Consider the following 24,877-nt stretch of genomic DNA (forward strand, 5'->3'; position numbering starts at 1 on the left):
CTGAATGAGACCCAGCAGGGTTCAGAGGTCGGTCCAAGGGCTCCTCAGGCAGGAATGGCATGGGAGGTGGGGAGGCTGAAAAGACCTGGGGATGATGCCTCTGGTCACAGGTGCTGGCGGCCACAGGGGGTAGGGTGGGCTCCAGGCCCCCTGCAGCGGTGGCTGGGCGGGACCTGCTGGGAGGTGACAGCAAGGCTCCTCAGGTACAACTGAGAACAGGGATTTTCACACCTAGGTGAGCCAGCATCTAGCTGGACCCCGCCCCCATCAGGCCATAATGGGCACAGAGAGGGCTGGGGACAGCAGGTGGGGGAAGGGAGCCTTCCAAAAGCCTGGCCTGGGTCCCTGCTAGGTTGGCTTCTGACTATGGCACTTGAATATTCTTGCTGCAGAATTAAAGGGGAGGGGGACAAAGGGTGTCCCCTATGGCCCTGGCCCCTGTCCTTGCATGGCTGTGTGCGTAGGGGGTGCAGTGCTGTGGCCTCCCAGGGTGCACCAGCTCACCCCCTGTCTTCTCTTAGCACCGTCCACTCAGGCCCCCTGCTCAGGTGATGCCTCCACCTGGTATACACAGCTCGATCCCTGAATCAGCCAGACCGCAGGTGGCCAAACCCAGGCCCTTGCCTCCCTCCACCCTGTAGCGCTGGGTTCTTCCTTCCAGGCTCAGGCGCTCCTGGGGCTTTACTGCCCTTACCCGCCCCTCATTCTCAGGTGTGTCCACAGGGTCCCAGCGAAGGAACAGGTTCCGGGGAGTCCCTGAAAGGCAAAGCGCAAGGAGTGACTTCTCTGAGCTGAGGGTACCAGGTGAGGGCGGCACCCAGGCCGCTGGAACAGAGGCGGAGAAGGGGCCCCACAGAGACGGGACAGGCAGGGACAAAGGGCAAGAAGCAAAACTTTGGCTGCAAGAGGAGAGTGGAGGAGACGCGAGGGTCGGGACCAACAGGTCCATGGGCCCAGCGAAGCCAGGGGTGGGGGCCGGGGACCCTCCAGGTGGCACTCGCGGCGCTGGTCCCCGGCCTCCTCCCCTCCCCCAGCCCTGATTGGCAGGCGGCCTGCGACCAGCCGCGAGCGCCACAGCGCCCCGGGCGCCCAGGCGAACGCAAACGGCCCCCTGCGGGAGTTGGGGGGGGGCGATCTGCTATATATAGCGGCTCGGCCCGGGCCGGCCCAGCGCGCAGGGAGGCGCGCACCGCTCCGCAGGGTCCCAGCCCCGGCCGTGCGTCCTTCCGCCACTGCCAGCCTCTCCATGCAGCCCGGGTAGCTCCCGGCGCCTGGGGGCTCCGTCGCTCGCCTCCGGCTTCTTCCCCGGCCTTGCACTCCCTGCCCCGGCCCAGGCCGTGCACTCCCGCAAGCCCCCACCGGCGCAGCTCGGCCCCCGGCTTCCCGGGCGCACCGACCCACCCACGGACGCACGGCCCGAGGGCGGGGATGGCGGGGCCCGGGGCGGCCGCGGCAGCGCTGCTCGCGGCGGTGCTGCTGGCCGTGCTGGCGCCCTGGGCCGGCCGAGGGGGCGCCGCCGCGCCCACCGCACCCAACGGCACGCTGGAGGCCGAGCTGGAGCGTCGCTGGGAGAGCCTGGTGGCACGCTCGCTGGCGCGCCTGCCGGTGGCCGCGCAGCCCAAGGAGGCTGCCGTCCAGAGCGGCGCCGGGGACTACCTGCTGGGCATCAAGAGGCTGCGGAGGCTCTACTGCAACGTGGGCATCGGCTTCCACCTCCAGGTGCTCCCAGACGGCCGCATCGGCGGCGTGCACGCGGACACGAGTGACAGTGAGTGGGACGGGGCGGGCGGGAAGGGTCGGGGCCCCGGGGCAGCGGCCGCCCCTTCCAACTCGCACCCGAAGGTCTCGGCTGACACCTGCCCGCGGGCTCTGGGAACCGGGTTCCGGTCCCTCTGGCGTGGGGACGCCGGGGACGCAAACGCGCTCGGCTCCTGGAGTCGCAGCAGCGACCGGCTTTGCGCAACCGGGCGGCCGAGCCCCGCCTCCCCGCCTTCAGAAGTCCGGGCTCCGGGTGACGCATTCCAACGCCTTCGCCCGTGGGCACTGAGAGCGCGGCGCAGCCACCGGCACCTGCGGGGGCCCGGGACGCGCGCCCGTGTTGGGGCCGGACTCGGGGGCCGCCGGGGCCGCCGCTCTCCTGCCGTCCCGGACGGGGCGCGGCCGCCGCTGGGTCGGCCCCTGGGTGCGAGCCCGCTGGGCTCCGGGGGCCCTTCGGGGGCGACCTGCGCCGGGGACCTGGGTCCTTTACACTCACCTCCACCCCAGAAGTGGACGTCCCGGAGGCGCGCAGGCAGAGGAGGGGGCCAGGTCGGGCGGCGAGGGCCGAGGGTCCCGTGCCCGGGAATGACCCGCGCCCCGCCCCCAGGCCTGCTGGAGCTCTCGCCCGTGGAGCGGGGAGTGGTGAGCATCTTCGGCGTGGCCGGCCGCTTCTTCGTGGCCATGAGCAGCAGAGGCAAGCTCTACGGCTCGGTGAGTACCGCGGGGCCCGGCCGAGCAGCCGGGCAGGATCGCGACGCTTCCAGGCCACCCGACGCCGGGATGTGGAGCTGCGGTGGGGTCACAGGATTGGAGACAACCCCCTGCAAGGCCCTGAGGCGGTGTGGCTGACCCGGGGCCAGCCCAAACGAGAGGCACAGTCCCAAGACAGGGACAGCGTTCCTGCCATCCTTGAGTGGGCCCTTGCCAGTCGGTCAAAGGGTGTCATTGGGAGCCCCTCACTGTAGCCCCTTGAGGGGGGTGGTCCCTGTGGGCAGGACTGCAGTCTTCAGGGTGGACACAGTGGTGATGAAATTTTCTGGCTGCCAAGTGCCAGGCAGGTGCCTGGAGCAGCAGCTGCTGCGGGCTGGCCAGGTCCCTCTAATCACCCTGTGAAGGTCTTGGCACCCTGACTTCCCAGGAGAGGCCTCGCAGCCAGGGTGAGACGGGGAGAGAAAGGACTCCCTGACCACCGCCCACAGGGGTCCCTTGGCCCAGAGATGGCTCCACCTGACACCGCTTCTCCTTCCCCGCCAGCCTTTCTTCACCGATGAGTGCAAGTTCAAGGAGATACTCCTCCCCAACAACTACAACGCCTACGAGTGCTACAGGTACCCCGGCATGTTCATCGCCCTGAGTAAGAACGGGAAGACCAAGAAGGGGAACCGGGTGTCACCCACCATGAAGGTCACCCATTTCCTCCCCAGGCTGTGACCCTCAGAGCCCCCAGGAGGGGAGTGCCAAGGGCCACCTTGGTGCACTTTCTTCGGATGGACAGTTTAACTCAAGAGTAGGTGTAAGATATTTAAATTAATTATTTAAATGTGTATATATTGCCACCAGATTATTTATGGCTCTGTGGATGTTTTGTATTTTTCTGAAAAAAGCAAACAAACAAAAAAACCCACCAAACCCTGACTTTTCTGGTAAAACAGTAGAGACCCTTCCACTGGGTTCATTTAACTTGTCAAAAAGTTGTCACAAGTGACTGCTGCTATTCCGTGTATTAAAAACCGGTGACATCAGTCTGTGACATCAACCCTGCTTTGCACTGTCCCCTGTGGTTTGGTGGTGAGCATCTCTGTGTCTGGAAAGGTTTCCTGGGGCTTTAGAAGCCAGCTAAGGAAGCTCCCAGTCTTGGCTTCATTCCTAGCATCCTGCAGCGCCCCACTCCCTTTGTGTCCTGAAGATATTCCTCAGGACATATCGGTTTACTTCGGGTGCAGAAAGCGCACTGTCGAGGCCACCACTGCCACTCTGTTTTTAGATCTGCCAGGAATGACCTTTGAACTTTGCTGCAGTCAATCTTCCTCGACCTACCAGATGGGGGAGACCCGTGGGCAACTTTATAAACTCCTGTTTTCCTTTTTTTGGATCAACCACAGCCCGTGTTTCTCTGTGGCCACTGGGGCAAAGGCAAAAACAAAGCAGTTTTGTAAAATCCGTCGGAGAGGAATTGATACTGCACTGGAAGGCTGGAAAGGGACAAGATTGGGTGGATTTACAACCACTGCCAAAACCCGAGGGGTGAAAGACAGTTTGCGATAGTGGAGACTTCTGATAAGTAATAGCGTATGCGTGTATATACTTTTTAAAAACTCAAAAACCAAAAACCACACACACTTCCCTGTGTTTGGGAAGCTTCGGGCTAGAACTAGCTGTTCATTTTAGGTGAAATGTCCTTGTCATTGTACAAAAACACTTAAGGCAGTTTGCGTGGAGGAAGTCACTGCTTCTCTCCGTTGCATTCCTGATTAAGTGGATTTAACATCTACCTCAAAAGCCCTTAAACCACTCATCTGGCAAAATCTGAAGACAGCTCAGACCGGGTGTAGGAGTTTGCCATCCCAAGTGGCTTTTTTTTCCATATGTAGCCAAAAAGGATTGCAGATAGTGTTGGTGTGCCCCATTCGAACCTTGTCACGTTTGAGCTATCTTTACCCCGTGATTTACTTTTAGTAAGCATAATCATGGTGAAAATATTTGCAGACAGCTGTTAGAGTACACTATATGGTCACCAAGTAACCTTATATTTTTCTTTATATATTTTACAAATGTAACCCCTGTCGTGGAAGCAAAGATGGAAGAGGCAGGGTCGGTGAGGTTTAAAAAAAGTTCCGAGGTGATGGCAAACATTTAATTTTAATGAATGACTTTTTCGAGTTTATACAAAATGACCTTAGCTTGCTACCAGAAATGCTCCGAATGTTTCCTCAAGACTTTTAATACTCTCCTAAGATGTTTCTGAACTGTCTCCCGAATTAACTTTATGGGAGTCTACAGACAGCAAGACTGGAAAAATCTGATTGGAGTTTTTGTCTTTCACATTCCTTTTTAAAACTCTTTGTTCGAATGCAAATCATCTACTTAAAATACTATTCTTAAACTGAGGCCTAGAAGAAAGAAGCCACTTAAGACAGGACCTTACTTCTCAAACTGTTGTTCAGGCCAGGCCGTAAAAATGTTTTTTAAAAAATTTAAACCGCGCCCTAGACTCCAGGAGTACTGAGCCATGCTCAGAGATCTCGGTGCTGATTGCGTAGGGGTGGGAGAGGGGTGGGGGGTGGGGGTAAGGAGCTGGGATTTGTGGCCGTTCTGTATTTACTGTTTTCACATAGTAACAAACCAGATTGTTTCAGATGCCTTAAATATGGGACGATGTCTTGTCCCAGAGCCCAGTCAGATTGTCAGGAACTCAGATGTCTTAAGGGCAGAACTTGGCCATCCTTGACCATGTGCATATATTCAGCGGATCGGATGTGAAGCGTGTAGAGACGTCATTGAACCTTTGAAATATTGTAAAGTGTTTCTATTGCTGTGATGGGGATTTGAGGTTTCTGTATTTACTGCTGTTTTCAGAATCTGTCTGTAGTTTTATACAGGTGCTGACCCATATTGTGATGTATGTGCTGTGCACATCGAAATACAGAATAAATGGAAAACATTTATCACGTGTAAAAAGAACCCCATTGGACTTGATGGACATAGTTGGGGAAGGTATCGCAAATGATTAAAACCTGCCTTGAAATGCCAAGATATGGCTCCCTCCCCCTGTCTCCCAGTGTCTATTTGAGGCCCTGAGCCTCGCCTGGCCGGGGCTGGGGTGGGGGGGGGGGTGGGGGGCGTGGAGACAGATTTTAGCCAGCTGTGTCCACACAAATGTGGCCTTGAAGACAGGAGCCTCAGGGGCGGGGCCTGGGGGGTGTGAGTGTCACAAAGTTTTGTGATGACGCTGAATCTTGCAGTTTATTCTCCTGATGGGGCTAATTCACACTATTCCCACCCAGGGACTAACCAGTGCCCCTCACCTTGGCCTGGTCCAGGCTAAAGCAATTTGTATTTTCCTGTGGGTGGAGAATGCAGCCCCCAGAGCTGATCATCAGAAGACTGACTCAAGTATATTTTTCAATCTCCCACCAATGAGTCTTGAAATCAATACAATGAACCCCAACTAGCCTTTTACAAAAAAGGAAATGGAATAAAATCATATAGAATAGAGCCTTCCAGATTGTGTCAGTCACAGTAAGGGAACAGATTGTCTTATGAGCACTGTGTCTACTATATGTATCCAACTGGTCTCTAATAGGATGTGATATAGGAGGTCTTAGTAGTGTTGACGGCAATTAAAAAAAAAAATTGAGCACTGACCTAACAGGCCTAGAATCTGTGTTCCCCTTCCCCCTCCAGAATAGATCCAGTCACTTGGCAAAAAGACCCAGAAAAAGCCATCAGGGCTGCGGGGTCCTTAATGGTACTTATTTTGCCCTCTGAGACATCACTTTCTTCTGGATGCCCATGATCTAAGGAGGACCAAGACATCCACGGGCCGTGTTATGGGTTAAATTGTGGGTCCCCCAAAAGGATACATTGGAGTCCTACCCCACCCCACCCCATACATAGAATGTGACTTTCTTTGGTAATAGGGTCTTTGCAAGGGAATTGGGTCAAAATGAGGTCATTAGGGTGAACTCTAGTCCTCTGTGACTGGCGTGCTTATAAAAGGAAGGTTGTGGCAAGAGACAGCCACAGGGAGGAGGCCTTGGATGGAGGAGGGCTGGGGTGATGCGTCTGTAAGCAAGGAGATGCCAAGGAACAGCGTGAACCCCCAGGAGGTGTGCAGAGGCCTGGCCCAGGCTCTCCCTCAGCCTCAGAAGGAGCCAAGCTGCCCACACCTTGATCTAGGACTTCTGGCCTCCAGGCCTGGGAGACAATACCTTCTCATTATTGGAAGCCACCCGGTTTGTGGTCCTTTGTTGCTGCAGCCCTAGGGGAACTTAGCGGGGTAGCTCTTCATACTCCTGGGGGTGGGGGGTGGAAAAGGAGTGAAAAGGCCCAGCCTTGGCCTTTTCTCCTGCTGTCCCCTGTGGTCCCCAGGTCCATGTCTGCCCTGGCCAAACACGGAAGGCTTCATCCAGCTTCTGAGGCAAGAACCTGCCCATGGTTGGCAGAATCTGGCAGTTGAACCGCTTGGCCTTCCTGCCTCTAGACTGATGTTGGGTCCAAACAGGGGGACTGAAAAGTCATTCATTCACTTAACACTTGTTTGTTGCATGCCTACTGTGTGCCAGGCGCAGCTCTAAGAGCTCGGGATACCCCAGTGAGGAGAACAGAGATCCCTGCCCCGGTGAGGCCCTCATCCCGAGGGAGAGGACTGTACATGACGAGCCGGGAGGAGACAGAGAGGCTGGGCCATGGGGTCCGTCTCAATGCCCCGGGGACAGCGGAAAAGGGACACTGGCGGCCAGGCTGAGAATAGACGGTCCAGAGGAGAGCAGGGGGCCCTGCTGGAGTTTCTCAAAATCCTCCTGCCTTCTAGGGCACCTCCTCCTCAGTTCTGTCTGTCCTTGGTGACCCAACAGGCCCCGCTTGCGGGCCAACGTCACTGCCTCCCGGCTGGCTGTGTAAACTGGGACGAGCCAGGTGACTTCTCTGTGCCTCAGGGGCCTGGTGTGTGGATTGAGGATGGGATGCGTGTGAAGTGCTCGGTACAGCAGACAGTCACCCTTCCCTATCGTCACTGTTATTCTCCTAAGAGACTTAATTATAGTCTTAACGTCCCAATTCTTTTTATCTTCCCGGTGCTGATGGGCTGATTTTCTGGCCGGTGTTAGGAGCTGCCGTCATCAAGAACAAAGCCCCTCATCTGGGTGTGGTGGAGTCTTCTCGGAGGGCCCTGTTTCTGAAGGGAACTCCGGGAACCCACCTCCCTCCTACCTGGGAGCCTGTACTGGTCCACTCCTGTCTGTTCTAGAATGTGACGGGGCAAAGGGGTCCTACGCTCAGCCTTTCTTCAGTGTGAATAAATTGTAATTGTTCTTGATTTAGAATCTGAATCCTAAGTGCTTCTTTAAAAAAAAAAAAATAAGTGGGGAAATTCCCTGGCGGTCCAGTGGTTAGGACTTGGCGCTTTCACTGCCATGGGCCCGGGTTCAGTCCCTGGTCAGGGAACTGAGATCCTGCAAGCCGTGCAGTGCAGCCGCCCCCCTACCCCCCCCCCCACAAAAAAAGTGGGATAAACAGCAAGGTCCTACTGTATAGCACAGGGAACTATATACAATATCCTGTGGTAAGCCATCATGGAAAAGAATATGAAAAAGGAAGTCCATACGTGTATAACTGAGTCACTTTGCTGTACAGCAGAAATTAACACAACATTGTAAATCAACTGTATGTCCATTAAAAAAAACATCATGGCCAAAAGAAGGTGGGGAGAAGGAAGGGTGCCCACGCTGGGCCATGTCCTCGCTGGGGACATGCTGGGCACACAGGGAGCCGAGCTGCCAGAGGAGACCTAGGAGCTCGAGCACCTGGCTGGACCATTGAACAGCAGCCCTGCCCAGCCTCCACCCCCAGTACCGCCCCTCCCCGAGCCTCACCCTCCTCCCACCCAGGTGCACAGGCCGAACCCTGGGATGCCCTCCCCACCCTTCCCACCGGCCTGCGGTCCCCCACTCAGCAGAGCTGGTTTCGCCATCCTGGCTCTGAAATCTAACCATCTCCCCACCTGCCAGGCAGTGACCTTTGTGCCTGTCACCTCTGCGTGGGCCCAGGTGGCTGCAGCAGCCTCTCAGCTGGCGTCCTACCTCCATCTACGCCCAACGGCCCGTCCTCTGGGGCCTTCTCAACGCACACATACGATCCCTGCCCTCACCCTTGCTGGAAGTCTGTCCACAGCCTCCCTTTGCAACGAGGGTCAAGATCACAGCCCTCGACGGCATGGTCCCAGAGGCTTTTCTCATCACTTACTGCTGCATTACAACCTACCCCAAAACTCGAGACGTCAGACAACCGTTTTATTAAACGTCCCAGTTTTGTGGGTCAGGAGTTTGGACAGGACCCTGGAGGATGACTCTTCTGCTTTACATGGGCTTTTCAAGGACTCAGCCTTTGGATGGGCTCAGCTGGGGTAGGGAGGGTCATAATTCTTCCCTGGCAACTCAGGCTTCAAGGAAGAGTGCTCAGAGAGGTCCAAGGCTTCTTATGGCCGGGACTGGAAAGTTCTAGAACATCACTGCTGCCACTGGTCATGCAAACCACCTGACCAGCTCAGATTCTGGGGGAGAGAAAAGCACAGAACTTGCAGCCTCTTCAGTCTATTGCAAAGGCCCAGTTTGCTCTCACCCACAGCCACCCCACTGTCTCCCCCTACCCCTACCCCGGTGCTTGGCCCTGCTCCCATCACACTGCTGCTGTCAGAGCCCAAAGTCCCCATCTATTCAGCCACCGGGCTTTTGCACGTGCTGCCCTCCTGGCCCCCAAGCTCGTTACCCAGGTGTGTCCAAGTCCTGGGGCGGCCCTAACAAATGACCACAAAACAGGTGGCCTAAAACAACAGAAATTTATTGTCTCATGGTGTGGAGGCCAGAGGTCTGAAATCAAGGTGTGGGCAGGGCTACTCTCCCTCCAGAGGCTCCAGGTGAGGGTACTTCCTGCCTCTTTCAGCTTCTGGGGGCTCCAGGTGTCCCTGGGCTTGTGGCCACATCGCTCCAGTCTGTGCCTTTGACTTCATATGGCCTCCTCTGTGTCTCTGTCCCTCTCATTACAGGAACATCAGTCGCTGGATTTCAGGCCCACTCTAAGCCAGAATGACCTCCTCTGAACTTGAATAATTACATTTGCCAAAACCCTGTTTCCAAGAAAGTTCTGGGTGGACATGAATTTGGAGGGCACTAATCAACCCAGCACATCCGTTAACGCTGATTTATTATTAAAATCACAACTCAAAGGCCATTTGCTATACGGACTAAAGAAATGAACACCTGTCCTGTGTTGGGAAGGAAAAGGCCTGGCATACAGGAGACGCTTATACAGGTTTGCTGGTATCGTCATTGCCCAGAACCTTCGCTGGCCGATTCCCACCCCCAATGGAGCCACATTTCCAGCGACTTGCTCCTTTGTGTCTTAGGTCAGGTTCCCCAGAAGCCAAACCTGGACAGAGATTCTTTTCTTTTTGAATTTTATTTTATTTATTTTTTATACAGCAGGTTCTTATTAGTTACCTATTTTATACATATGAGTGTATATATGTCCATCCCGATCTCCCAATTCATCCCACAACCACCACACCCGCCACTTTCCCCCCTTGGTGTCCGTACGTTTGTTCTCTACATCTGTGGACAGAGATTCTTGAGCAAGGGGTTCATTAAGGGAGGAACTCTTGGAAAACCCTGGAAGAAAATGAGGGAAGCAGAACTGGACCAGGAAACAGACAGATGTGACAACAGGGAGTCTGGCCCACCTGCCCCCACGGGGCGCTCTGGACGTGAGTGTCCCACCTGAAAGCATGGGGTCCCTGCTTTGCTCCTCTTGTCAGTCTGTTGCTGCCTGCAGCCTGCCCCAGGGGACAGTGGACCCTCCCGGGCACAGACAGACGAGGTGGTGCCTTTCCAGGAAAGGTAAGGGGCAGGGGCTTATGAGGCATCAGCAGCTTTGGGATAACGGCACCATCCCGGGGAAGGGGTCTGGGTGGGGACCACCAACATCTACCACACCGGCACTTCTTTGTAACCTTTCCACAGTTATGAACTGATTAAAGAATTATGTAATTATTTGCTTGGGCCTGCTTTCTCTCCCCAAGACTGGAATCTTTGAGGGCAGGGCTGAGCCTGGATTTGCTCACCATCTAAACATCCCCAGGACCCAGGACGGCCCTGGGTACCTATGAGGTACTCCTCGCAGGCGTCGGGGCAGGGGGAGCCTTTCCTGGGGTCATACTTGCAAGTTCAGTGTGCGTGCCCTCCCCCGAGTCGAGTCCACACTCCGCCCGCTAGACAGGAGACCAGGAGCCAGTTTCAGCTGGTGAAGGAGCCCCTGGGGGCTAACAGAAGGGCTGCCTGGTGTCCACCTCAGCTCACTGAGCAAGCTTGGCTTGCGGGATCTTAGTTCCCCGACCAGGAATCGAACCCGGGCCCTCGGCAGTGAGAGCGCAGAGTCCTAACCACTGGGTCACCAGGGAAGTCCCTCCCCTTTCTTTTTAACTGTGGAAAACAAAACATAAACCTATTACCATAACCATTTGTAAGCGTATCAGCTTGGTGACATTAAATGCCTTCATAATGTTGGGTAACTATCCCTCCCATCCATCCCTGTAACTCTCTCATCCTCCCCAACTGAAGCTCTGTCCCTGTTAAACACTAAGTCCCCCTTCCCCTCCCCCAGCCCCTGGCGCCCACCACTCTCTCAACTGTCTGTATGGATCTAACTCCCCTAGGGACCTCCTACAAGTGCAAATCTCACAGTATTTGTCCTCTTGTCACTGGCTTATTTCACTGAGCATCATGGCCTCAAGGTTCACCCATGTTGTAGCCTGTGTCAGAATTTCCTTCCTTTTTAAGGCTGAGTAATAGTCCCATTTTGCCTGTCCATTCACACATCAGCGGCCGCTTGGGTGGCTTCCACTTTTTTGGCTGTTGTGAATAACGCTGCTATGATATCTCTTCAAGACCCTGCTTTCACTTCCTTTGGGTATATGCCCAGAAGTAGAATTGCTAGATCCTATGGTAGTTTTATTTTAATTTTTTGAAGAACCTTCATACTGTTTTCCATAGTGGCTGTCACATTTTACGTTCCCACCAACAGTGCACAAGGATTCCACTTTCTCCACATCCTTTTCAACATTTTTTTTTTTTTGATGGTAGCTACCTAATGGGTACGAAATGATATCTCATTGTAGTTATGATTTGCATTCCCCTAATGATTAGTGACATTGAGTATCTTTTCATGTCCTTATTGGCCATTTGTATGTCTTTTTTGGGGGAAATGTCTATCAAGTCCCTTGCCCATTTTTTTCATCATGTAGTTTCCCATTGAGTTTATGAGTTCTCTATATATTCTGGCAATTAATCCCTTTTTAGATAGAGGATTTGCAAATATCTTCTCTTATTCTGTGGATCACCTTTTTACTCTGTTGACAGTGTCTTTTGATGAACAAAATTTTAAAATTTTCCTGAAGTCCAATTTGTCTATTTTTTATTGAATGAAAGATTCTTTAAATTCTGTACAGTGTTTTACAATTTTCAAAAATTTCCCTTCCATGATTTCATATAATCCCACAATTATCCTTTTTTTTCTACTTTTTCTTTTGTTGTCTGTGTCTCTGTGTCATACCCAAGAAGTCATTGCCAAATCCAATATCGTGAAGATTTTACCCTATGTTTTCTTCAAGAGTTTTATAGTTTTAGGTCTTACATTTAAGTCTTTCATCCATTTTGAGTTTGTTTTTGTTTATGGTGTTAGATAAGGTGACCTTATTTATTTTTTAAATTTATTTTTGGCTGCACTGCGTCTTTGTTGCTGTGTGTGGGCTTTCTCTAGTTGGTGGCAAGTGGGGGCTGCTCTTCGTTTCGGTGCACAGGCTTCTCATTGCGGTGGCTTCTTTTGTTGTGGAGCACAGGCTCTAGGCACGTGGGCTTTAGTAGTTGTGGCACACGGGCTCAGTAGCTGTGGCTCACGGGCTCTAGAGCGCAGGCTCAGTAGTTGTGGCGCACAGGCTTAGTCGCTCTGAGGCATGTGGGCTCTTCCCGGACCAGGGCTCAAACCCGTGTCCCCCGCATTGGCAGGCAGATTCTTAACCACTGCACCACCAGGGAAGTCCCATGATCTTATTTTTTTAAATAGCAGATAGCTCACTTATTTCCAAGTCTTTCTTTCCCCAGATCTCTTGCATTTAAAAGTGAACTGGGGGGGCTTCCCTGGTGGCGCAGTGGTTGAGAATCCGCCTGCCAATGCAGGGGACACGGGTTCGAGCCCTGGTCTGGGAGGATCCCACGTGCCGCGGAGCAACTGGGCCCGTGAGCCACAACTACTGAGCCTGCGCATCTGGAGCCTGTGCTCCGCAACAAGAGAGGCCGTGACAGTGAGAGGCCTGCGCACCGTGATGAAGAGTGGCCCCCGCTTGCCACAACTGGAGAAAGCCCTCGCACAGAAACGAAGACCCAACACAGCCAAAAATAAATAAATAAATTTATATAAAAAAAAAAAGAATACAGGATGATATGCTAGGTTATATGCAAATACTATACAATTAAAAAAAATAAAAAATAAAAGTGAACTGGGGGGACTTCATGCCACAACTGAGGAGCTGGCGAGCCGCAACTAAGGAGCCTGCTTGCCGCAATGAAGACCCGGTGCAACCAAATTAATTAATTAATTAATTTTTAAAAACCAACTTTACAACTCCAGCTGAAATGGAAAAACGTCATCGCTTGCCGTACACAGAAGGTAACCCAAGAAAACAAACACAAAATGATGCTGAGAAATTCTTGCAAGATGCGGTGTTCTGCCGAAAGCTCTGAGCCTGGGGCGCTCCCTCTTTTCTTTTTTTTCAGGGAGATTTGCAAGTGTTAGAGATGTGTGAAGGGCTTTCTATCACCAAACAGAAACTTTCTCCTCTTAATGAAAATGGCTGAAAGGGAATAACTTTCTCCCTGTGGGATTCCTGGTGATTTAATGCCACCCCTGTCCCACCTAAAATCCCCTCTCCTGATGGAAGGAAGCATGACACTCTGTGCTTGTACAACACCCTGTTAATAGGCAAAAAAAAGCAAAACCAGCAGAGACTCTGGGCAGACCTGGAGCCAAACCCCAGAGCACCCTCTCCACTAGGATCTGCCGACATGTGCCTCTCTGTGCAGAAGTCCAGACTCTTGGATAAAATGATAGAGGAGGTTCTGTGAAGGTTTTAAAAATGGGCGTGACTTTTTAGGTTCTCCTCCCACTGAGAGGCGGGGTCTATGACTCCTCCCCTGTTGACTGAGCGGGCTTCTGACTTCTCCCACTAGTGGAAGTGCCACTGTGCCTTCCGGGGCTGGGTCATGAAAGGTGACTCAGCATCTGTGCCCTGGACCTCTCATGCTTACAGCCCTGAGCCACCACCCTGAAGCCCAGCCACCCAAGGCTGCCATATTGAGAGGAAGCCCAAGCTGCACGAAGAGGCCATGTGTCCTTGCCGTCTGGCAACAGGCCTGGCCATGTCTGGAGTTCAAATCATCCCAGCCCAGGCACCAGACGTGTAAAGAAGCCTCCAGATGATGTCAGCTCCCAGCCGTTTGTCCTCAAAGCTGAGGCTCCAGATATCACGCCACGGAGACAAGCCATCCTGTGTGTCCTGTCCAAGTTCTTCATGAGAATTGGCTAGCCCAGTAAAACGGTTGTTGTCTTATACCACTAAATTTTGGGGGAGTTGATTATACAGCACAAGATAACAGGAGTAGGCCCTGGCAGAGAGGCAGGGAAGATGGATTGAAACATGCACCCAGCTCTCTTTGCAACCCATTCGTTCCCTGGAACCACAGGACATCCAGGGCAGGCTGCCCAGCTGGGCATTTTGCTTCTCGGGTGTGGGGAGGGGAATAGGGAACGGGGTGGAGAACACTGCTTACGTGTCTGGGAGGCTTCTGGAAGAATCTAGGATTTCCCTGTGCCCTGGGGGACCTCCAGCATCCAAGGCCAGTGTTCCTTGATGGGTCTCCTGGATGGCAAACAGTCCCTTCTGAGCCCTGGGCACCAGGAGGGGGCCAGTTAACAGGATGAATTGTTTCTGGCCCCAGGAACTGGCAGAGGGCTGCTACGTGCACCAGAGGCCCAGGAACTGACTCTCTCTGCACGGAGTCAGCAAAGAGAGGATGGTTGGAGGCCCTCCCTTCTGCCTTCCTGCATCTCCTGTCCTAGGGAAGGTGCTGCTGGGCCCTCCACGGTCCCTGTCGTCCTTTGCTATTCAGCCTGAGCAGTTAAGGGCTGAGGGAAGACAAAGTCATGAATAGGCAAAGAAAAATGACCACATGTCCCCGGGCCCTCAGCTGCCTGGGGAGGAAGACCTGGCCAGTGCGTGAGGGAGACATGACTGGAGACTGACCAAAATAAGAAAGACATCTCTTGAAGAGATGCGTCTAAAGCACATGGCACAATTACTTTCTAAAATGTTCAGTAGATGGATTTGGCGGGGGAAAGGGGTGATGGCTGAGTCAGAGATCTGAAGGCTCATCCAGAAGAAAGAGCTCACAGGCCTCTCCCTGCTCTGCTCTGACTCCCCACTCCCAGCCTTGCCCCAGCCTCCCGGCCTCCATCCTGTCCTGCACCTGGGCCTCTGCACACTGCCCCTCCTGGGCCTTGAGTGACTGACACCTCCTTTCAGCATCCAGCTCTCAGCACCAGCTCAGGGGCACTCTCAGATCACAGCAGATAAGCTGGCCTGCCAGTCACTCTCCCCTTGTGTGTAAGTGTCTGAAATGCCCATAGTTGTCTGGTTTTGCACATATTTGTTTGTTTCTGCCTCCTCTCAGTGGTGAGATCCTGGGTCAGGCCTTGCCTTCCTGGGTCAGGGCTGTACCCCAGAAGGAGGGCTGTGCACACAAGGGACCCTCACTGTGTACTTGTTGAATGAATAACTGAATGAATACTTGGAACCTGAACATCTGAAGAAAATTGGACTGGAGGTGGTTACATATGGTTAAGAACAGATCTTTGAAACAGAAGAAATCTGACTATTTACTAATGTAAATAATCACCTGGACTGATGGTTGCCTTTTCTGCATAATCTGTTCAATTATTTACTTCATTTTTTCTTTAAATCCACTCAGTTTGCATTTAAAGGAAACTGTGTATCCATCCTGTAATTGGAAAACTGCTATCCCTTGATATTAACAAGGAGTACCATACACATAGATCAGACTATGTAAAATCCTGATTAAATTCTAGATGGAACTGGTCCTCCCTAGAACATCAGCCTGTGTCTTGTCTCTCTCCATGTTAAAAAGTGAGGATTGGCAAGTCCTAGAAAGATCTGAGAGGTATATTGGCATCGAGACTTCCCATTGGAAGGATGAAGGAGGATGAAAAGGCAATCCCTGCACCACCAGGTAATTTAACATGACTCAATGCCGTTTCCAAACCAGCAGGCATACGTGGCCCACGCTTTGGGAAACACTGAAGGAGGACCCCCAAAATCAGCAAAGACATAATGGATATGAATTTGAGTAATTTATCCACAAGAGAAACCCCTCTGCTCTAAAGAAAGAGGTAACACATATGGAATGTATTCCACAGAATACATTGATGGATTGCCTATCCAGCCCCAAAGAAAGCTTAATGAATCCCCTTACCCCAAGAAAAGTATAATGTTATAAGACAATAAATAAACAAATCTAAGATGAATCTTAGGATTTCTATGCCTTGGAAATTAAAAAAAAAGAAAAACAACAAAGCAACTCTGGTAGATGGCTACAATAGCCACAGATTCTTCCCAATCCTGTAGCATCTGCCTTTGAAATATGACTTTTCAGTTTTCCCATTAAAGGGTGGAATCCATCTCTCCTTGAATCTGGGCTTGGCCATGTGACTTGCTTTGGTCAATGGGGTAGCCAACATGATGTAAGTAGAGGCTTGAAAGCTGCTTGGGCATCAGAGCATGCTTTTTCTTACTGCCCGTGGGAACCTTGTGCTCTCACCAGGAAGAGGCCCAGACAAGCCTGCCGGAAGAAGAGTTATGCCTGCTCCCTCCAACAGCCTGCCAACTGCCAGACACACAGGTGAGGCCATCTTCCATCATGAATACACTAGCAAGTTCCAGGTTGAGATGAAGGACACACAAATCTACCCCGAGGGCAGAAGCCCAGATCCAGGTGTGGGACCACAGGCTCCAGGGCCAAGCCATGGGCTCCCAGACACGCCCCCGCTGCGTAGATGGTCTCTCTCCCTGTCTGGTCTGGTCTGTGCCCCCTACGCACACTCACACTTCCTGGGAAGGCCGCTGGCCTCTTCCCAGCTCCTTGACACCAGCCCAGGAGCCTGTGGATTTCAAGAGAGGAGCAAACAGTGCCTGGAGAAAAACCCAGAACCTGCCAAGCCCCTGACTCTTTGAAACCAGCTCAAGGGCCGGACCTGATTTGTACTTCAGAGCTAATGTGATTAAGGTCGCGTTTGTCGCCAGAATATGTTAATGGACCCCAACAGCCCCCAATCACCTTCCTGGGGGGCTGCCCAGGATGCCCGGAGCCCAGTCCCGCCATCCATCCTCAGAGCTCTGAAGCTTTGCTGAGCTCCTTGCTTTGGGGTCTTCCAGAGAGGCAGGTCCTGCAGACCTCACTTCACGGGTGAGGACAGTCAGCTTAAATGTACCCGCCTGGCTGGTGGTAGGGCCCTCATTTGACCCTCAAATCTCTTTAACCCTAGACTCCCCTTAACCCCTTCACCCCAGTGAAGGCCTCAAGAGATTTTCCAGGCTGGAGAGATGAGGAGGGTCGCAGGTGTTTGAGCCTTATCTCCAGTGATCAGGTCAAAGAGAGGTCAAAGGCTGGCATATGAGCGTCCCCAGCTGCTGTAACAAATGATGACACACCAGGTGGCTTAAGATGACCAGTTTATTCTCTCCCTGCTCTGGAGGCCAGAGTCCAAAATCAGGATCCTTTCTGCCTCTTTGAGCTTCTGGGGGCTCGCAGTGTTCCTGGGCCGTGGCTGCATCCCTCCAGCATCTGCCTCCGTTGTCACCTGGCCTTCTCCCCTCGGTCTCTGTTTCTGGTTTCCCCCTTCTCTCCTCTTGTAAAGACACTTGTCACTGGATTTAGGGTCCACTCTAAATCCAAGATGATCTCATCTTGATATCCTTACCTTAACTACATCTGCAAAGACCCTATTTCCAAATAAATTCACACTCACGGGTACTGGGGGTTAGGACTTAGGCGTATCTCTTTGGGGGCACCATTCAATCCAACACAGATGGGGAAGCAAAAGCCCATCCCCACCTCGGCCAGCCTGGCTGGACCAGGAGCCAGCTTCTTGGGCTCCGGAGGAAGACAGAGAGAGCTGGCCTGGCTGACCCCATCCAGTGCCATGGCCCAGACACAGCAAACAGAGGAGCAAGTCCAGGCATGGGCAGTGTGTGCCCTTAGGGCCTTGACATAATGCAGAGGAAAGCAGATCCGGCCAGCCAGCATCACCCAGCCCTCAAGGTCCCTGCCCCTTCCCCAGCCTCACCTTCCTTCCACCCTATGCCCCTCATCTTCCTGCAGCACTCCAAACCATCCAGCCCCAGGGCCTTTGCACTTGCTCCCACAGCCTGGAGTTTCCTTGCCCCAGATCTTCCCAGGTGAGTTCCTCTACATCTGAAAGCCACCTCCCCGACCCCAGCTAGAGCAGCCTCCTGGACGTTCCCCGACAGCCCCCCAACAACCCAAACCAACGTGTGTCCGCCCCTGACTCGGAGCCCATGAGAGCAGGTCCCTGCATCCCCAGCATCTGGAAGAACACCCAGCACTCGGCAGGGACGGGACCATCGTTTGTTGAGTGAAGGAATGAGCGCAGAGAGCATCACTTTCTAGTCTATGTTTCACCTCTAGCCCTGAGGATCTGCTCCCAGGCAGGGCCCTGGGGACATTTGGGGACCTCCAGTCCTGGCTCCCACAGATTCCCAGGTTGAGCCAGGCAGACCCCTGGGGACAGGATCAGCCGCGCTTGCTGCAGTGCCTGACTTGGAGCCTTTTGGTGAGAAATGTGCATTTCTGGGGGCAAGATGGTCTCAGGAAATCTCCACCTATTCATGTGCAAACACAGGGCCTCTGGGATCCCCAGAAGCTGGGGCTTTGACAAGGAAGCAGCAGAGGGAGTGAGGGGCACAGGACCCTGAAGGCTGGCTCAGGGGCCAGGAGCCAAGGCCGGGCAGACAGACAGGGCCCGGCAGGTGGGTGGCCGGCCAGTGGGTCCTGGCCAGCAGTCCCTCTCCCAGGGAGCTCTCACCCAGCCGGTGTGCGAGGTGAGGCAGCTGGGTCCCTGGGGGCTACCTGGGTCCCCATCTCTGGTCCCGTTCACACTAGGCCTTGGCCCACACTCCGTCCAGGCAGGGGGTGTGTGCAGAGAGCAGGGAGGCAGGACTCAGTTTCCCCATCTGTAAAATGAGTCTCGGTTGTTTCTCCCATCTGCTGCCGACCCTGAAAATCTTAGAATTCCAGGACCTCAATCTCTTGCCCCAGGAGGCTCGTGTACCAGCCCCTCCAGGGTTGTTAGAGAAAATCCAGGATGTCCAGTTAAAGCTGAGTTTCAGGTAAACAACAAACATTTTAGTGCACGGGATATACTCATACTGAATTTGGGAAATACTTATACTAACAAATTCTTTGCTTTGTATCTGAAATTCAAATTGAACTGGATGTCCTGTTCTTACTTGCTAAATCTGGCAACCCTAATTCCCAGCACTTCTTTCTGGGGCCTCAGGGACTCTTCCGCACCCCTTTCTCCAGGGCAGGTCTTACAGGGAGACTGTGACCTGCAAGACCAGGACAGGATGGGCAGGGTCCAGCTCAAGCTTTGGGTTTGCCTGATCTGTTGGGGTCCCACTTTGGGGTGGTCCTGACCGAGGGGTTGTGCATTAAGTCATTTCACGGCTCACTGTAGCTTGGGAGAAATTCACGTTTCTCAAGGGGCCGTGTTGTGGAAGCCCTGGGATCACATGTCTGATGCTGTCCAGCGGAGGTGTCCTGAGGGCTTGCCTCCATCTCAGTGCCCCCTTCTCCCCCAGGATCACCCGGGCACAGGCGTAGGGGACCTTCGCTCAAAAGCGCAGCTAATTCCTACCCCTCTGCCTTCTTGTCTTCTGGAGTCTCTTTCTCTTTGCCTGGGCCACAGTCCTCCAAACACTGGTGGTGATGGAGGCATGGCCACAGTCAACCCTCCCTTGCCCTGGGGACGAGGCTCTGGGTGGTCCTGCCTGCCCCTGAGGTGTTTGGGGTCTGGCTCTATCCCTGATCCTCTCTTCCCTCCCTGGGCACCTCCCTGATTCATGATTCTGAGCAAACTGCCCCACAGCTGATTCTGAATGTAACACACTGAAGACCTCCTCGTCTTCAGGCTGCCCCCTCCTCTGAGGGACCATGGGGCACTCAGGATCGAGCAAACATTTCCTGCTGCCCACTGTATGCCAGGCACTATTCTAGTGAAGGTGCAAGCCTCCTGGCCCCAGGAGATTACATTTCTAATTTGGGGGACAGACAATAAACAAAACAAATTAGAAAATAACATAGCAAGGAAGGGCCATGGGGAATGCCGGTGTGTGCACGGGTTGGGGGCGGAGGCTGCAACTTTAATCCGAGTGGTGGGAAAGACCTTGCTGGGGAAACAAAAAAGGCGTTTGAGCACTGATAAGGGGGCAGGACCAGCAGGTGGACCTAAAGTGAGGGTGTGCCAGGTCGAGGGCACAGCCGAGACGAAGAAGCCCAGTGGCTGCAGGAGGTGGTGCGGTAGCAGAGGGCAGAAGCAGACGTTGGCTTCTACTTGGAGTGACGTGGGAGACACCGGGCCACTTAGGGCAGAGCAGGAGCCCGACGTGATTGTACTGTAAGCAGGTCACTCTGGCCGTTGGGCTGGGAACAGACCATGGTGGAAAAAGAAGCAGAGAGCAGCCTGGTGGCCCCTGAAGTCACGCAGGCAGCAGGTCAGTGGCCGGGACCAGAGGAGAGCTGGGAGGTGGGTGGGGCAGGTAGGCGGGCCGGGGGCTAGTTCTTTGCGAATCCCATGCTGGCCCAGCTCGTGGAGACACAGCCAGGCTGCCTCCCCGTCCTTGACTTTGATGGCCACTGACCCTTCAGATTGGAAATGCATTTGTTTTTCCCCTTTTCAATGAATGATTTATTTTCTGGTCTATAAAATGCACCCACCACACTTGCTCAGGAGCTCACAGACCCAAAGAAAGAACGTCAGGAATTTCCCCTCCCCACAGCCATGCCTCTCTGCCCGGCCCCCTCACCCCTGCTGGGTCCAGTGCCCAGAGGTCCCAAGCCAGCAGCAACCCTGTGGGGCCCCATAGGCCCCGTGGGAGCAGATTCCAGGCCCAGAGATCCACCCTCGCCTTCGGCCACCCCATCCGGGTAAGGTCTCCTCCCTGGTTCACCCGTGGGCTAGCTGCGGGCAAGCAGGGGCAGCGTGGATTTCCAGGGGCCGCGGGCCATCAGCTGAGCACTCAGGGCCTAGCAGGACAAGATTCAACAAGAGGAGAGAGAAGGTGGCTGGCAGAGGCCGGGAGTGTCCACCCCTTACTCCCCCCCATATACCCCGACACCCCCTCCCCCCGCCCCCAGGGACAGGAGTCTACCCAGCTCTGCTGTGCAATCTTGAACAAATCACTTAATCCCTCTGTTCTGTACGCCATCCAGCTGCAAAACAGCACTTAGGAGGCTGGGGTGCTGGGAGCCTTAATTAAGCCAGGCTTGCAAAGCCCTCCAAGGGCTGCAGATGAAAGGGCCTCTTGAAGTACAAAGCCTCAGTAACCCTCTCAGGCCCAGGTGGGAGCGAAAACCATGAAAGAAGGAAGGAAGGAGGTGGCCAAGGTCATCTGGCTCCTGGCACCCAGGCCAGCCCTCTCGGGTCCCCTCCCCGGGCCTCCCCGGGCCATGCCACGGGTACTGCAGCCTCCAGGGCAGGCTGTTCTCAGGGCAGAGCGAGGGGATGCTGATACGCTGCTCGGATGCTGGGGAAGGTGCCTTGGACCGGCATTCCAGGACCCACACGTGGCCCCAGACAGCCCGGCCTCCTGCCCCGGCACAGGCCACCTCCAGGCCTCTGCCCTGCCCTTCTCCCTCCCAGATGTCCCTCTTCTCTCCTCCCTTCTGGTGTCTGCTCTCCTTCAGGGCCACCCGGGGAGACTTCCTCGCCCCTCTGTACTGGGTCCTCCTGGGCGTGTCACGCATGTATTTCCTCATCCCTGGGGTCCTCAGGGCTCGCATCCCAACCCCAGAGGCGGACTGGCTACCCCCACTCCTGGACTGCCCACACCCCCATCACAGGGGGTGTTCTCTGATGTTCTGGAACCATCTTGCCACCTCACTCCCTGTCTGGAGGACTCCAAACTCCCCTTCTTTGTCTCTTTTCCCGTGATCCTAGCCCAGCCTCCGAGGACCACACTCGAGAAATGTCCACTGAAACGCCTCACATGTCACCCCTGGCATCAGTCAGCTCCGGTTCCCTCCGTGTACCCCATCCAGAGGGGCTGGGGACTCCTCCCAGCCTCCACACCAGTGACTTACAGAAAGCGGCATTCTGAGCATGACCAGGGCTTGCCCAGGAAGTCTGGGCACAGAGGGCCTCCCCCCACCCCACCCCGGGGACCATGACAAGGCCGACCTCCCTGCCTCCAGCTGGGCCACCTGCTGGAGCCCTGACCCTCCAAGTTCTCCCCCAGAAGCACTGATTTTCGAGGCAGACTCTGTACATACAGCACCAGCCCAGAGGCTGAAATGAGGTCCCTGAGAGGGGCAGGATGTGCCCAAGGTAGCCCAGGGCTGTCCACGTGCCCTCAAGATGCCTGTCACCCAGAGGGGTCCTGCGAGGACTGAGTGTGACCTGGAGCAGTCTTTCTGGAGAGCATCGTGGCGTGAAAGCAGATGTTCCCCCCTCCCCCAACCTGCACCTCAGCCTCCAGGCCGGTAGCCCAAGGGCATGATCAGGGCATGGAAATTGTCACACTTTTCCTGGAGGGAATGTGCAGCGGGGCAGCCACTGTGGAGAACAATCTGGCAGTTCCTCAGTGAGTTAAAGGTAGAATTTCCATATGACCCAGCAATTCCACTCCCAGGGATATGAAACGAAAACAAGAAAAGAGATGAAAACCTACGTCCACACGAAAACCTGCACACAGATGCTCATCCAGCCCTATTCACAGTAATCAAAGGCTAGAAACAGCCCAAATGCCCAAATGATGGACAGAAGAACAAACTCTGGTCCATCCATGCAATGGAATATTACTCAGCCATCAAAAGGAGTGAAGCACTGATACAGGTTACAGCACTGATAGACCTTGAAAACATTCTGCTACGTGGAGAAGCCAGACACAAAAGGCCATATGGTGTAGGATCCCATCTCTATGAAACGTTCAGAACAGGTCAATCCAAAGAGGCAGAGAGCAGACAGGTGGCTGCTGGGGGTTGAGCAAGGTGGGGTCAGGGAGTGACTGCTACCGGGTGCGGGGTTATTGATTTCTTGCAGGGGTGAGACTGTTCTGGAATTAGATAGAGGTGGTGGTCGTACAACATTGTGAATAGACTCAGTACCTTAGCATCACGCACGTTAAAATGGTTGGAATTGTCAATCTTGTGCTACCAGTATTTTCCACAATCAGAAAAATTGTTACATCCGGAGAAGCAAACGACCTCAGCGTCCACCTGTAGGGGACGGAGAATGCCTCGGAGTTGACATTCTGTGACATTAAAATGATGCAGAAAGGTGTTCCCCAGACATTAAGTGAAAGAACAGGTTAGCAATGGTTTGAACAGAAAGGTGTTTGGAAAATATAAATAGATGTGATTATGCATAGAAATTCTGGAAGGACAGACTCCCAAAGGCTCGTGGAGACCGTCTCTGGGTTGGGGGGATCACAGATGGCATTGTGTTTATGTGTCTGTGCACCTTCGTTCTCGGTTATTTCTAAAATGTCCACAGCAAACTTTGGGAACCAGAAAACATTTCAGAGTTGGAAACAGAAGAAAACCTCAAGATTTCTTGGAATTCCTGCCAGCCCATCTTAGGATACAGATGTGGGAGACTCAGCACGCGCCCCCTCCCCTGTCCAAGTGGGCTGCACATCTCCCAGCCACTGTCCCTTCCTGCCCAGGAGGGCCAGAAGCCAAGGAGGGATTTGGAAAGACTGGGGGAAGGTATGCCAGGGCCTGGGAAGCCAGATGAATTTCCTCCGTAGACGAGCATTCACTCATTCACTCATTCATTAACTCAAGCCTCTGTTGGACCTAACGTAACACTAGCTGGGTGTATTCTCAGGCTCCACGTGAGGGTCTGGGAAGCCCAGGAGACTTTATGAGGCAGGGAGGCTGAAGGGAGAGACAGGAGGACGACAGGGATGCTTCCGCCTCTCTGCACCAGGCTCCATTCCCTCCAACGACCCTGCACTGTTCTGGTCTCCTTGGTGGCAGCAGAGTACTGGTCTGTACTAGTCTGTACTGGCCAGGGCTGAGAGGTGATGCTGGCTGCATTGCCACGGAGGAGTCCAGGCTGTTCTCCCAGGGAGGCACTGCGTCTTCTCCAAACCAGCCACATGTTCGTCCCCTAACAACCTTGGAGAACATTTCTGGGTCCATTGGTGCCTTGTCCCCTTGCTGTGGACTTGACTAATCCGACAAGCGCCGAGGCCCCACTGTGTGCCAGGCCTGGGGATGCTTGCTGGGGGGGTCGGGACAAGAGTCAGACATGGCCCCTGCTTGGAGGTCCCTGTTCAGTGGTGCTTTCCAGGAAAGTCATCTGAGAAACCAGACACTCACAGGTAATGTGCTTAAAACTTTAGTCACTCGTCTGGTGCCCCCAAACTCCAGTGGTGCCCAACTAAGACCCATGCATTCCTGGGGGAATGGGCCCTGCCATAGACCCCCTGTCCCGCCTGCACCCCCTTGCTCACCACCCTCCAGCCACACTGCCCTTTCCGTCTGGCTCTCCAATGCACCTAGCTCTCTCTACCCCAGGGCCTTTGCACTTGCTGTTCCCCATCACCTAGCACATAGTAGGTCCTTAATAAGTATTTGTTAAATGCATGGATGATTAGAAAACGGGGTTGGGGGGTGTTGCTGATCCCTAAAATATTGCCTAGACTCCTGCAATGGGGCTCTGGTCTGGGCAGTTCTCTGGTCTCGACTGTTGTGAGGTTGTTTTAGCCGTTGTGAGAATCTACAATAATCGCCTCGCTCAGCACTAATCCTGAATTAATGAGGCAACCCTGGTTCTTTGGTGTTAATATTCTCTGAAGTTCGGCTCAGGGAAAAATAAAAAGAAAGACACCCCCCCCCCACCCACCCACCAAAGCAAGGTACAAGTGAACAGCCAAGAGTTTGGGGCGAGTCAAAACCAAAGAAAAAAGCAGAACCTGGCCCCAGTGTTTGGCCCAGGCAGCCTTTGAGGGCCAGCTGTGCCCGGCGTGTTT

At 53.9% G+C, this 24,877-nt stretch overlaps 1 protein-coding gene across 1 annotated transcript; it reads left to right on the forward strand.

Moving 5' to 3' along the window:
- Positions 1 to 1,428: 1,428 nt before the first annotated feature.
- On the forward strand, positions 1,429 to 3,189 carry FGF4 (fibroblast growth factor 4). The gene is made up of 3 exons (XM_060105066.1): positions 1,429 to 1,768; positions 2,366 to 2,469; positions 3,013 to 3,189. Exons 1-3 carry the CDS (start codon positions 1,429 to 1,431, stop codon positions 3,187 to 3,189), a joined length of 621 nt encoding a protein of 206 aa, XP_059961049.1.
- Positions 3,190 to 24,877: the final 21,688 nt, after the last annotated feature.

The sequence above is a fragment of the Mesoplodon densirostris genome, chromosome 7 (genome assembly GCF_025265405.1).
Source record: "Mesoplodon densirostris isolate mMesDen1 chromosome 7, mMesDen1 primary haplotype, whole genome shotgun sequence".
Lineage (NCBI taxonomy): Eukaryota > Metazoa > Chordata > Mammalia > Artiodactyla > Ziphiidae > Mesoplodon > Mesoplodon densirostris.